Source organism: Callithrix jacchus, chromosome 8 (assembly GCF_049354715.1).
Source record: "Callithrix jacchus isolate 240 chromosome 8, calJac240_pri, whole genome shotgun sequence".
NCBI classification, from domain to species: domain Eukaryota; kingdom Metazoa; phylum Chordata; class Mammalia; order Primates; family Cebidae; genus Callithrix; species Callithrix jacchus.
The window spans coordinates 112760568-112774190 of record NC_133509.1 but is presented as its reverse complement, the minus strand read 5'-3'; the positions used below and the strand labels follow the sequence as shown (position 1 = coordinate 112774190).

The following is a 13623-nucleotide window of genomic DNA, read 5'->3' as shown; positions in this document are numbered from 1 at the left end:
GCCTGGGTAACAAGAGCAAAACTCCGTCTCAAAAAAAAAAAAAAAAAATATATATATATATATACATACATACACATATATACACACTACAAGGCTACAGTAATCAAAACAGCATGGTACTGGTACCAAAACAGAGACACAGACCAATGGAACAGAACAGAGGCCTCGGAAGCAACACCACACATCTACAACCATCTGATCTTTGACAAACCTGACAAAAACAAGCAATGGGGAAAGGACTCCCTGTTTTACAAATGGTGTTGGGAAAACTGGCTAGCAATGTGCAGAAAGCAGAAACTGGACCCCTTCCTGTCACCTTACACTGAAATTAACTCTGGATGTATTCAAGATTTAAACATAAGACCTAACACCATAAAAACCCTAGAAGAAAATCTAAGCAAAACCATCTAGGACATAGGCATAGGCAAGGACTTCATGACTAAAACACCAAAAGCAATGGCAACAAAAGCCAAAATAGACAAATGGGATCTAATTAAACTTCAGAGCTTCTGTATAGCAAAAAAAACAATCATTAGAGCAAACCAGCAACCAACAGAATGGGAAAAAATTTTTGCAATCTACCCATCTGACAAAGGGCTAATATCCAAAATCTACAAAGAAAATAAAAAAATTTAAAAATAACAAAAAAAAACAAAACAGAATCTACAAAGAACTAAAACAGATTTAAAAGAAAAAAACAAACCCATTTAAAAGTGGGTGAAGGATATGAACAGACACTTTCCAAAAGAAAACATATATGAGGCCAACAAACATATGAAACAATGCTCATCATCACTGGTCATTAGAGAAATGCAAATCAAAACCACAATGAGATACCATCTTACACCAGTTAGAATGGCGATCATTAAAAAATCTGGAGACAGATGCTGGAGAGGATGTGGAGATATAGGAACACTTGTACACTGTTGGTAGAAGTGTAAATTAGTTCAGCCATTGTGGAAGACAGTGTGGTGAGTCCTCAAGGATCTAGAAATAAAAATTCCATTTGACCCAGCAATCTCATTACTGGCTATATATCTGAAGGTTTATAAATCACTCTATTATTATAGAGACATATGCTCAGGAATGGTCATTGCAGCACTGTTTACAATAGCAAAGACCTGGAACCAACCCAAATGCCTATCAACGATAGAATGGACAAAGAAAATGTGGCACATACCATGGAATACTACGCAGCCATTAAAAACAATGAGTTCATGTCCTTTGTAGGGATATGGATGAATCTGGAAACCATCATTCTCAGCAAACTGACACAAGAACAGAAAATCAACCACCACATGTTCTTACTCATAGGTGAGTGTTGAACAATCAGAACACGTGGACACAGGGAGGAGAGCATCACGCACTGGGGTCAGTTGTGGGGGTGCTAGGTGTCGGGTGGGGAGAGATGGAGAGATAACTCGGGGAGAAATGTCAGATACAGATGAAGGGGGAATGGAGGCAGCAAACCACCTTGCCATGAATGTACCTATGCAACAATCCTGCATGATCTGCACAGGTACCCCAGAACCTAAAGTACAATTTAAAAAAAAAAAAAAGCTAGAAAATAATAAAAGAATAAATTAGGCCAGGCATGGTGGCTCACGCCTGTAAACCAAGCACTTTGGAGGCCAAGGCGAGCTAATCACCTGAGGTCGGGAGTTCAAGACCAGCCTGACCAACATGGTGAAACCCCGTCTTTATTAAAAAAGAAAAAAAAAAAAAAGATTCAAACCTTGCTTTCTAGCATGCTCTTTATTTCCTTAATATTTCTCTTTATTTTATGAAAATTTCCCTGTCCCCATTTTATTATGGCAATATTTTAATAAGCCAAGGATTCTTTTTGGGTGTGTTATTGTTGAGACATGGGTTTACTCTGCCACCCAGGCTGGAATGCAGTGGTGCAATTACAGATCACTGCAGTCTCAACCTCCTGGGCTCAAGCAATCCTCCAACCTCAGCTCTCAAAGTAGCTGGAACCATAGGTATAAATCCCCAAGCCCAGCTAATATTTTTTATATCATTTTTGTAGAGATGGGGTGTGTCTATGTTGCCCAGGTTGGTCTTGAACTCCTGGGCTCAAATGATCTTCCCATCTCAGTCTCCCAAAGTGCTGGGATTACAGGTGTGAGCACCTGGAAAAGGATTTTTTTTTGGACAGGAAAGCATAGTAACTGACATCATGCACTCTGGAGTCTGATCAGCCCAGGTTTGAGGCCACTTATGAACTGGGTGATCATAGGCCAGCTGTTAAATCTCTGAACCTCGTGATGGTTGTGGCTTGATAGAGTGGTGAGAAATGAGACAAATCATGTAAAATGCTTAGCAAGGTGCCACCTACACAGTAAGAACTCGAGAGTGGCAGATGCTATTATCCGCCATTATTAGTGTTAGTAGTAATATCATTATTATTACTTCCTCACCCAATGCCAGGCTTTAACCAATGCTCCCCTGACTATCAGCTCCCAGAGGAATTCTGCACACCCTACTTCCAACATTCCAGCTGGCCCCCACTTAACTCAACCCTTTCTCCTTGTTCTCTACACTCAGCCTGTGGTATTTTCTGCTGAAAGGGGCAACAGGCTCACCCTCTACTTTGTTTCCACCAAGACACACGTTCCTAATCAGATCCAGAAGCCAACCTTAAATTAGACTGAGTGACTTCAGCTCCATACACAGCTTCCTTCTTCAGTCAAGATCGTGGGAGTGATCCAGGGACCCTTCCTGTGAGCATCCAGAGAAGCCCACATTAAGAAGACAGTATGAAGCCACCGTGGGTAAAGAACACAGCCTCTGGTCACCTTGAGTAAGTCACAACTTCTTGCAGCCTCCACACAATTATCTATGAAGGGGAGTTCTTGAGAGTACCCGCCTTCTTCGAGATGAGATTTTGATGGATAGGAAAAAAAAAAAAGAGAGTACCCACCTTCTAGGGTCATTGTAAGAATTAACTGGCCAGGAACCGTGGCTTATGCCAATAAGCCCAGCACTGTGGGAGGCCAAGGTGGGAGGGCTGTTTGAGTCCTGGAGTTTGAGACTAGCCTGAAGAACACAGCAAGACCTCAACTCTACAAACAATAGAAAAGTTAGCTGGTCATGGTGGTGTGTCCCTGATCTCCCAGCTAATCGGGAGGCTGAAGTGGGAGGATCACTTGAGCCTGGAAGGTCAAGGCTGCGGTGGGTGTAGTGATGAATGCCACTGTACTTACCCTAGGCATCAGAATCAGAGCAAGATATAAAAAAGTCATTAACGGAATGCTGCTTTAAGGCAATGCCTGACACACCCAGTAAATGAGATTCTCCTGTAATTTTTTTTTTTTTTTTTTTTTTGAGACGGAGTCTCACTCTGTCACCCAGGCTGGAGTGCAGTGGTGTAATCTTGGCTCACTGAAACCACCACCTCTTGGGTTCAAGCAATTCTCCTGCCTCAGCCTCCCAAGTAGCCTGGACTACAGGCACAAGCCACCATGCCCAGCTAATTTTTTTTGTATTTTTATTAGAGATGAGGTTTCACCACGTTGGTCAGGCTGGTTTCAAACTCAAGGCCTCAAGTGATCCTGCCACCTTGGCCTCCCAAAGTGCTAGGATTATGGTGTAAGCCACCACACCCAGCTTCTCTTGTGATTTTAAACCTCATTTCTTTATCTCTGAAAAGCCAAAGAGCTTATGTACAACTCCTAGCACCTAAGGAATCAGGATTTGGCATAACCTCAAACAATTAATAAACAAGGATGCTGGGCACAGTGGCTCACACCTGTAATTCCAGCACTTTGGGAGGCCAGCAGGTGGATCACCTAAGGTCAGGAGTTCGAGACCAGCCTGGCCAATATGGTGAAACTCTGTCTCTACTAATACTACAAAAATTAGCTGGTAGTGGTGGCAGGCTTCTGTAATCCCAGCTACTCAGGAGGCTGAGGCAGGAGAACTGCTTGAACCCAGGAGGTGGTAGTTGCAGTGAGCCAAAAGGGTGCCACTGCACTCTGGCCTGGGCAACAAGAGCGAAACTCCATCGCAAAAAAAATTTTTTTTAATTAAAAAATAAAAATAGGCCGGGTGCAGTGGCTCATGCCTGTAATCCCAGCACTGTGGGAGGCCGAGGAGGACAGATCACGAGGTCAAGAGATCGAAACCATCCTGGCCAACATGGTGAAACCCCCTCTCTCCTAAAAAATACAGAAATCAGCTGGGCGTGGTGGCATACACCTGTAGTCCCAGCTACTCGGGAGGCTGAGGCAGGAGAACTGCTTGAACCTGGGAGGCGGAGGTTGCAGTGAGCCAAGGTCGTGCCACTGCACTCTAGCCTGGCGCCTGGCGACAGAGCAAGACTCTGTCTCAAATAAATAAATAAATAAATAATAAAAATAAACAGGGGAAGTAGGCCATCATATCTTGCCTGAACTACTCAACCACTCTCCATTCCAACCTGACTTCCCTACATCCCGTCTAACCTTCACTCTGCCATTCAAGTTATGGTCATTGTCAAGTGTATTCATACCATCCCTATCACCTCTCCACCTACCACAAAGCCCAAATTCCTTGCAAGACACTCAAGGCCCCCCAAATTTTCATCCCAACTTACCTTTCCAGCCTTTATCAACCTAAATATATCTCCACACTCAATCCCTCATCATCCTTCCATGAAGGTTTTTGTGAGCCAATCACTCAATTCCTCATTCATTTCTCACTAGTCTCATTACATACTACTTTCATCAGTAATGATCCGGTCTTGTATCTGCCGTCTCCACTAGATACAAAGGGAAGAATCTGCTAACAAATAAATGAATAAATAAGTGTAGTGGGCTGGGTGCGGTGGCTCACGCCTGTAATCCAAACACTTTGGGAGGCTGAGGCAGGCAGATCACCTAAGGTCAGGAGTTCAAGACCATCGTGGCCAACATAGTGAAACCCCATCTCTACTAAACATACAGAAGTTATCAAGGCATGGTGGCAGGTGCCCATAATCCCAGCTACTCGGGAGGCTGAGGCAGGAGAATCACTTGAACCTGGGAGGTGAAGGTTTCAGTGAGACGAGATTGCACCATTGCAATCCAACTTAGGCAACAAGAGTGATACCCTGTCACACAAAAAAGTGTAGTGGATGTCTATAATTTTATATTGCCTTGGCATCCACTTTGAACATAGCTTTCACTTTCTAAGGCCAGAGGCATGTCAAACCCTTGACAGTTTCCATTTCTCTACCTCCTTCCAGTTCCTCCATGTGATGGATCCAGACACCTGGCTTAGACAATGCTTGCTGGTGACCACCGCCCTCTGGGACGGCCACCTACAATCACCGCACTGCCCTGCGCACTCTGCATGTACTGTGCAAATATACCACAGTGACCACCCTTCAGTCACTGTGTGACTCCACACAATGCATGCCTGCTTATCATAAACCCACCAATTAGAACTCCCCATGAGAAATCTGCTTGGCTAACATTCTGAACCCCAAAACAGGCCTTGGTACACAGGTCCCCTCTCCTGCTCTCTCTCTCCTCCTCACTCCCACCCACCTGCTGATTAAACTACCTGCTGTCTCTAGGCTTCCCATCCGCCCTCATGGGCACCCTCTTTTCCAGTGGATCTGTCAGGGAAGGCTTCTATTATTTTGTGTGTTTTGTGGTACTGCCTGTGTCTGTGTGTCACTTGACCAATACTCCTGAAGCCAACTTCTGTCCTAGTCAGGTCTCTCTTTTTTTTTTCAATGATTTTTTTTTTTTTTAAAGATGGGGTTTCACCACGTTGGTTAGGTTGGTCTTAAACTCCTGACCTCAGGTGATCCGCCTGCCTTGGCGTCCAAAGTGCTTGGATTACAGGTGTGAGCCACCACGCCCGGCCAATGTAGCATAGTTTTTACAATCCCTTCCTGCTCAGGAGTCATGTGACCAAAGGTCACAAGATTTGTGACTTTCCTAATTGTTCTCATAGAATGTATAAACATAAGTACTGCAGGACCTAAGATTGGGTCGGGGAGGGGTTTGAGATGTTTTTCAGACTGAACCCCCGGACAAGGTCTTACATGGTCTGACTCTCAATTTCCTCTAGGGTCTCAGGCCCTGCCACTTTCCCCTTCACTCATTCCACTCCAAACGCACTGGCCTCTGTGCCATTCCTCAAACATGCCAGGCATACTTTCACATCCCAGAGCTTTTGCACTTGCTGTTCTCTGTATAGAACAGAGGTTGACAAATGTTTCCTATAAAGAGCCAATTAAGAGATATTTTTGGGCCAGGCATGGTGGCTTAGGCCTGTAATCCCAGCACTTTGGGAGGCTGAGGCAGGTGGATCACTTGAGGTTAGGAATTTGAGACCATCCTGGCTAACATGGTGAAACCCCATCTCTCCTAAAAATACAAAAATTAGCCAGGCGTGGTGGTGGGTCCCTGTAATCCCAGCTACTCGGAAGGCTGAGGCAGGAGAATTGCTTGAACACAGGAGGTAAAAGTTGCAGTGAGCCAAGATCATGCCACTGTACTCCAGCCTGGGCAACAGAGCAAGACTTCATCTCAAAACAAAAAAGGAAAAAAAAAAGTCATTTTTGGCTTTGCATTCTATAACATCTCTGATGAAACTACTCAACTCTGCATTGTGACACAAGGCAACCACAGATGATGTGTAAAGTAATAGGTGTGGCCAGAATTGGCCCTCAGGCTGTCATTTGCCAAACCCTGGCCTAGCACATAGGAGGCCCTTCAAAAGCAGTTACTGAACAAATGAATCAACGAATGGATAAACGATACCCAGTGAGGACTGAGGCATGTGCAGAGCAAGGAACAATACAGGTCCCAGGTGAAAACCACATGCCCTGGGTTGATAATTCATCACCAACACCCCATCCCACCCCTAACGCCACCTCCCAGCCTTTGCCTCCCATGAACCCCCTCTTCCTATTACACCAACCTCCTGTTTGTCCTGTATGCAATGAGGCCACCCCTACCTTTCAGACCACCTCAGGGTAGGGTAGTGACAGCAAAGCAGACACAATTCTCAAGACTCTGATTTCGTGCAAATTTCCTCAGTAATAAAAGAGGTGGAAATTGAAATACATAAAATAGATGATACAGGAGCTGAATGGCATCTAAATAGACTGGAGCTGGAGTTTTCCATAAGGTGTCCCTGAGTCTTTAACATGCAAATGAGTTGCTTCCCTCGGGGTATTTTAAAAGACGCTGTCAGGCGTGAAATATGTCTGTCAATGAAAAACACCTTTCATTATTAAACTCTTTGTTAATGAATCACCTGCCCTGTTCTGTTTACTTGCCTTTTTGACTTTCACCTGAGTCCCCTCTCCTAACAGTGCATACCTTAAAGGGGATCTGAGACCACCAAGACCCTTAAACCTAATCGCTAGATAATAACACTAGCAATAACTAGCCTTTATATTAACATAGAGCCCTTTATACTCAGCTCATTAGCTATTCCACAAAACCCAGTGAGGAGAGACAAATATTATTACCATCCCCAGGTATAAATGAGGAAACCAAGGAACAGAGAGGGTGAGTGATTTGTCCCAGGTGGCTCAGCTAGTAAAATGGCTAAGAGCTTGAGCAGGGCCTTTCCACTCATTCCAAGTATTCACCTTCTTTATGACAGGTAACCTCTTTGATAGGAACACGTGGACTCCTGTTCACTAAAGTTCTTACTACTGTTTGTTCTCAAGTAAATGCAACAGTTGTTGTGGGCAGGGACTATGATTTCTGACCCAGCGCCAGGCATGTGGGAGGCACTGTTCGTAGCCCCAAAAATCAACAGCATGTCACAAGACCAACCAACGCCTCCCACTAGAAACAAGCTATTTCAATCTATCAAATGTTTAGGAGAGCTGCAAAGCTGACATAGCTGTTTTACTGTCAAATCAATGACCAGAACGGAATCCATCTCACTGGACCACAGGAAACACCCCAGTGGGTCATGAAATCAAGCAACAGGAGAGTCTAGAACATTCTACAAATGGGAAGTTGATGTTCACACGAAATGTCCATCCCCTCAACTGAACTAAATGGGACCCAAGCACTTACTGTTCATTGGAGTGAGTGGCTAGGCCTTTTCAGTTTCCATCCATTGGCAGCCCTCTCCCTAGCTCACATTTCAGGACTAAAGGCCTGGAATCACCTCTCCCTCTTTGGTGCACAAATGAGAATTACCCCGGAGGAAAGGCAATTAGGTCTCTATTTCCATGAAAAGCTACCATGGCTTCCTCCCATTTCCTAGAGAGACTATTAGACCAATGAACATTATTTCTTCTAGTCTGCCCTCAAAACTGAAAAAAGACCCAAAAATACCCTTGGAGAGAGTGATTGTGTCTTCAGAAGAACCTGATCCCTGATATGGACAGAAAGCACCCAAGGTAGAGGATGCCATCATGCCTCAAGCCTGGAAAGATGCCGAAGTCAACAGCAAAGCACTGTGTGAGGCTGGCCTGAGCAGGTTCACAGTTGGCCTTCCCTAAGATAGTAATGTAGTCCAATGCTTTAATTTTGGACTACAAATTTTAATCTGTCTCAAAATAAGTGAATGAATCAATGAATGAGTGAATCCCTGACTGATGCCAAGATCCCAGAGCAGACAATGAAAATATGTCTCACCCAGACAAGGAATGGAAATTCTCCGTTCAGTCCATCATAGGGAAGGCAGACTGAGGGAGAACAGGGCAAAGGCAGATGCAAAGAGCAAGCAGCAGGTAAGAGAAGAATGAGTGAGCTTCCAACGGGACAGCTACGGTGCCAAGCACTTATTAGCTCATGTAATGCACACAACTAGATTCCAAGGTACATGCTATTGGAGCTTCAATCTATGGATAAAGAAGCAGTGTTTTAGAAAAGGTAGAAAACTTGGCCAAGGAGCCAGTAAGTGATAAAGCCAGAACATGAATCCATGTATGACTGCTCTCACCAAGAGAGCAAAAAGTGCACACGAACAAGCAGCTTGCTGGGCCCTGAAACAGGCCACTGGAGTTCTTGCTACATGGAAATCCTTTCTTTTTTTTTTTTTTTTTTAAGACAGGGTTTTACCATGTTGGTCAGGCTAGTCTTTAACTCCCGACCTCAGGTGATCCGCCCGCCTTGGCGTCCAAAGTGCTTGGATTACAGGTGTGAGCCACCATGCCCGGCCTAGCCACATGGAAATCTTAACCCAGGAGGCATATTCAATGAGCTACCCCGAAGAAAAGATGGATGGCTGACCCAACTAATATTCTTTTTTTTTTTTTTTTTTTTTTTGATACAGGTCTTACTCAGTTGCCCAGGCTGGAATGCAGTGGTATGATCTCGGCTCACTGCAGCCTCCATCTCCTGGGTTCAAGCAATTCTCCTCCTCAGCCTCCTGAGTAGCTGGGACTACAGGCACACACCACTATGCCCAGCTAATTTTTTTTGTATTTTTGGTAGAGACAGGGTTTCACCATGTTGGCCAGGCTGGTATGACCTCACGTGATTCACCCACCTCAGCCTCCCAAAGTGCTGGGATTACAGGTATGAGCCACCAAGCCTGGCCCCAACTAATATTCTTATAGGTCCTTTGTCTGACAAGAAAATAACTGCATATCAGAAAGTAAGAAAATGCACACTCTCAGGCTGGGTGTGCTGACTCACACCTGCAATCCTAGCACTTTGGAAAGCTGAGGCAGGTGGATCACCTGAGGTCGGGAGTTCAAGACCAGCCTGACCAACATGAAGAAACCCTGTCTCTACTGAAAATGCAAAATTAGCCAGGCATGATGGTGGGTGCCTGTAATCCCAGCTACTTAGTAGTCTGAGACAGGAGAATCGCTTGAACCCAGGAGGCAGAGGTTGCAGTGAGCTGAGATCACACAATTGCACTCCAGCCTAGGCAACAAGAGTGAAATTACATCTCAGAAAACAAGAAAGAAAAGCAAATGCACACTTTCCTAGCACAGATCAAATTAGCACATCCCTGAGGCCTGTTGAGAAATGAGCAAGCAAAGAATGACACAATAAGGTAGAATATGATGTAACCAGGAAAAACGACAAGTATAGACTACATGAAAATCTGTATATAAAGTAATATGGAGGGAATTAACAGTGCACCAAGTAATATGCACATATTTACAATTACCAAAAAAAGTAAAGCTGGCAAATAAAGAGAAAGACCCATAACCAGGTGTGAAGACATAGTGCTTTAAGTTCACAGGATTTTTTTTTTTCTATAAAGCAGTGCTACACAAAGTATGGTCCCCAGACCAACAACAACTGCATTCCCTGGGTGTATGTTAGAAATGCCAATTCTTGGTCCTCATGCCGGACTTACAGAAACTTTAGGGATGGGGTCCAGTATTGTGTGTTGTAACAAGCTCTTCAGGTGACTCCGGTGCATGCTAAAGTTTGAGAACCACTATAATAAGAAAATTATTTTATTTCTTTTCCTTTCTTTTTTTGAGACGGAGTCTTACTCTGTTGCCCAGGCTGGAGTGTAATGGCACGATCTTGGCTGACTACAACCTCTGCCTCCCAAGTTCAAGTGATTCTCCTGCCTTAGCCTCCGGAGTAGCTGGGAGAGATTACAGGCACACAACACCATCCCAGGCTAATTTTTGTATTTTTAGTAGAGACGGGGTTTCACCATGTTGGTCAGGCTGGCCTCAAACTCCTGACCTCGTGATCCGCCCGCCTCAGCCTCCCAAAGTGCTGGGATTACAGGCGTGAGCCACCGTCCTTTTTTTTTTTTTTTTTTTTTTTTTTTTTTTTTTTTAATAGAGATGGAGTCTCACTGTTGCTCAGGCTGGTGTTGAACTCCTGGCCTCAAGCAATCCTCCCATCTTGGCTTCCCAAAGTGCTGGGATTACAGGCATCAGTCACCACAGCCAGCCTCAAGAAAATTATTAAAACATATGAACCCACAGATAAAGTCTAATTCACTTCAACTCCGCAAATATTTCTTGAGCACCCACTAAATGCCAAGCATCATGGAGGTAATCAATAAATACTTGTTGAATGACTTTCTTGTTAGTAGAAAGTAAATGCCACTTAACCCTGGGAGAGGGCTGTTCTAGGTTGCTCTCCACACACACTGGCTGCTAGTAGCAGGTATCTACTGTGTAATCCGGAAGCTTTGAGTAGCACTGCAATATGATGGAGATAAATAGTGGTCTGGGGCCCGTCACAAGGCGGAGTGGAGGGCCAGGATATGTGCATCGCCCCCTGCTCTTGCCCAGACCACGCTACAGCTCCTGCTGCTTCGGCCTCGGAACCCACAGAGCCACCAGGGGGTGAAGGTGTCTGGGTGAGCCACCTCCGGCCCTCCTCCGGCTCCGGCCCTCCTCCAGCTCCGCCCACTCAGGTGCCTGAAAGACACCAAAGTGGACAGGCCACATGAAAGGTCACTGGTGTGCCAAGCTGTAGAAGTCACTGCAGGGGGGCGGGGCACTGCGAGTCACCCGAGCCACGTGGCCGCGCGCCGGGCCCAAGTGACAAGGTCACGGGGCTGGAGTTCGTTCCCTCCCGGTGCCTAGGGCGGTTGCACAGCTGGAGCAGAGGCCGGCGCCCGGCGTGTCCACACCGGTTCCCCCGCGCTCCACGCGCGGTGCGGCCCTGCCAGCCTAGTGGGCCCAAGCTCTGCGCCGACCTCCGGCGGGCTGCCCCTACTCACCCCGAGGGAAGCAGAGCCGCGGCGCCCGGCTTCCCGCCGCAACCATGTAGCGGGGAATTCGCAGGGAACCTTGCCGGGACGGCCACCTGACTACGCTTAGTAAAGCCGAGGCGCGCGAGGCCTGCTGGGACTTGTAGTTCCTGGTTACCCACGCCGCGATTCCGCGGCGGGCACCGGAGAGGCAGAGGGGTCTCAGACCCTTACTCCGTCAGGTGGCCCTGTTGCTTTGCCAGAGCGGCGGACTTGGAATCTTACTGAAATGTTTTTTGGTTTTTTTTCATGATTCAGTCCCCGTAGAGACTGCCAGAAATTGCCAACGCCGACTATATTTCAAGTCGTCCTGACAGCGTATTGGGAAAAGTTTTCAATTAGCAATAATCGCGCCTCGGATAAACCTCATTGGCTACGATACTGCCACTGCGCAGAGCTCTTACTGAAACATTTTCTTCAAGACATTCTAACTAGGTCTTAGGCTCGTGTTTATAGAATGATAGAGTGGATTTGTAGTTTTTTTATTTTCTTTCGAGACCGAGTCTTGCTCTGTCGCCCAGGCAGTGCAACTAATGTTTTTGTATTTTTAGTAGAGATAGGATTTCACCATGTAGGTCAGGCTGGTCTGGAACTCCTGACCTCAAATGATCCAGGCCTGCCTAGGCCTCCCAAAGTTCTGGGATTACAGGCATCAGCCAACGTGCCCGGCCTTTTGGATTTTATTGATTCATTCATTCATTCGTTTTGTTGTTGTTGTTATTTATTTTTTATTTTTAAAGACGGGGTTTCACCATGTTGGTCAAGCTGGTCTTGAACTCCCGACCTCAGGTGATCCGCCTGCCTTCGCCTCCAAAGTGCTTGGATTACAGGCGTTAGCCACCACGCCTGGCCCATTCATTCATTTTGAGACAGTCTTCCTCTGTTGCCAGGCTGGAGTGCAGTGGCGCCATCTGGGTTCACTGCAACCTCTGCCTCCCAGCTACTCAGGAGGCTGAGGTGGGAGAATAGAATACAAGCTATTCTCCCACCTCAGCCTCCTGAGTAGCTGGGATTACAGGCGTGTGCCACCACACCTGACTAATTTTTTGTATTTTTAGTAGAGATGGGGTTTTGCCATTTTGCTCAGGCTGGTCTTAAACTCCAGAGCTAGTGCTCCCTTCCACAGCACATATACTAAAATTGGAACAATACAGAGAAGATTAGCATGGCCCCTGCTCAAGGATGACACACAAATTCGTGAAGTGTTCTATTTTTTTTATTAAAAAAAAAACTCCTGAGCTCAGGCAATCCACCAGCCTCACCCTCCCAAAGTGCCAGGATTACAGGCTTGAGCCACAGTGCCCAGCCGTAGATTTTAAATAAGATATTAGATATTAAATAAGTCTCTTACAATACTGTATTTGAATTTGTACAATTAGATTACCTATTAAGATATTAAAACTAGTAGGTGAAGAAGAAATTTACTGATGATTGATGAATAATAAAAATACAAGAATATCGCACCATTGCACTCTAGCCCAGGCAAAAACGGCGAAACTCTGTCTCAAAAAAAAAAAAGAATATGCTGGCCAGGCATATTGAGACTTCATCTCAAATAAAAAAACAAAAACAAAAAAAACCACTTTAGGGCAAAGCATAGCCAAAACAGTCTTGAAGAAGAAAAATGTGTTTCAAGAACTTGCCCTTCCATATCAACATGTATTATAAAGTTATACAAATTAAGACCATGTGATATTGGAATAGGGAAAGGCAGAGAGGGAAATGGAACCACCTACAGAGCCCAGAAACAGATGCAGGCATCTATGATATGGAGTCTGGCTAGAATTACAGTTCGAGGGAAGATAGACTATTCAGTACATGGGCTGGAACAACCAGTTATCTGTTGGATCACCTATGCAAAAACTAATTCAAGGTAGATTAAAGATTTACAGAGGAAATTAAAGCATTTTAAAACTACAACTTTTTTTTTCTTCTTACTATCATTCCCCAAAATTATAACTTTTAAAGAAAGGAAAACATCCTTATGAT

At 45.2% G+C, this 13623-nt stretch overlaps 1 protein-coding gene and 2 non-coding genes across 17 annotated transcripts in view; 1 reads left to right on the top strand and 2 right to left on the bottom strand.

Moving 5' to 3' along the window:
* ADCK1 (aarF domain containing kinase 1) overlaps positions 1-11666 on the bottom strand; it is a 152060-nt gene extending 140394 nt beyond the window's left edge. For all 15 annotated transcript variants that reach the window (XM_078335522.1, XM_035261183.3, XM_035261187.3 and 12 more), the window contains exon 1: positions 11605-11666. In XM_078335522.1, the coding sequence (XP_078191648.1) occupies positions 11605-11650 (46 nt within the window). In that variant the 5' untranslated portion in view covers positions 11651-11666. The remainder of the gene's footprint in view (positions 1-11604) is intronic.
* Positions 11667-11892: 226 nt separating this feature from the next.
* LOC118145197 (U4 spliceosomal RNA) lies at positions 11893-12033 on the bottom strand. The gene has a single exon (XR_004730328.1). It is a non-coding gene; the product is annotated as a U4 spliceosomal RNA (small nuclear RNA).
* A 711-nt stretch (positions 12034-12744) lies between these two features.
* LOC118145225 (U6 spliceosomal RNA) lies at positions 12745-12851 on the top strand. Its single transcript, XR_004730353.1, has one exon. It is a non-coding gene; the product is annotated as a U6 spliceosomal RNA (small nuclear RNA).
* The last annotated feature ends 772 nt before the right edge of the window (positions 12852-13623 follow it).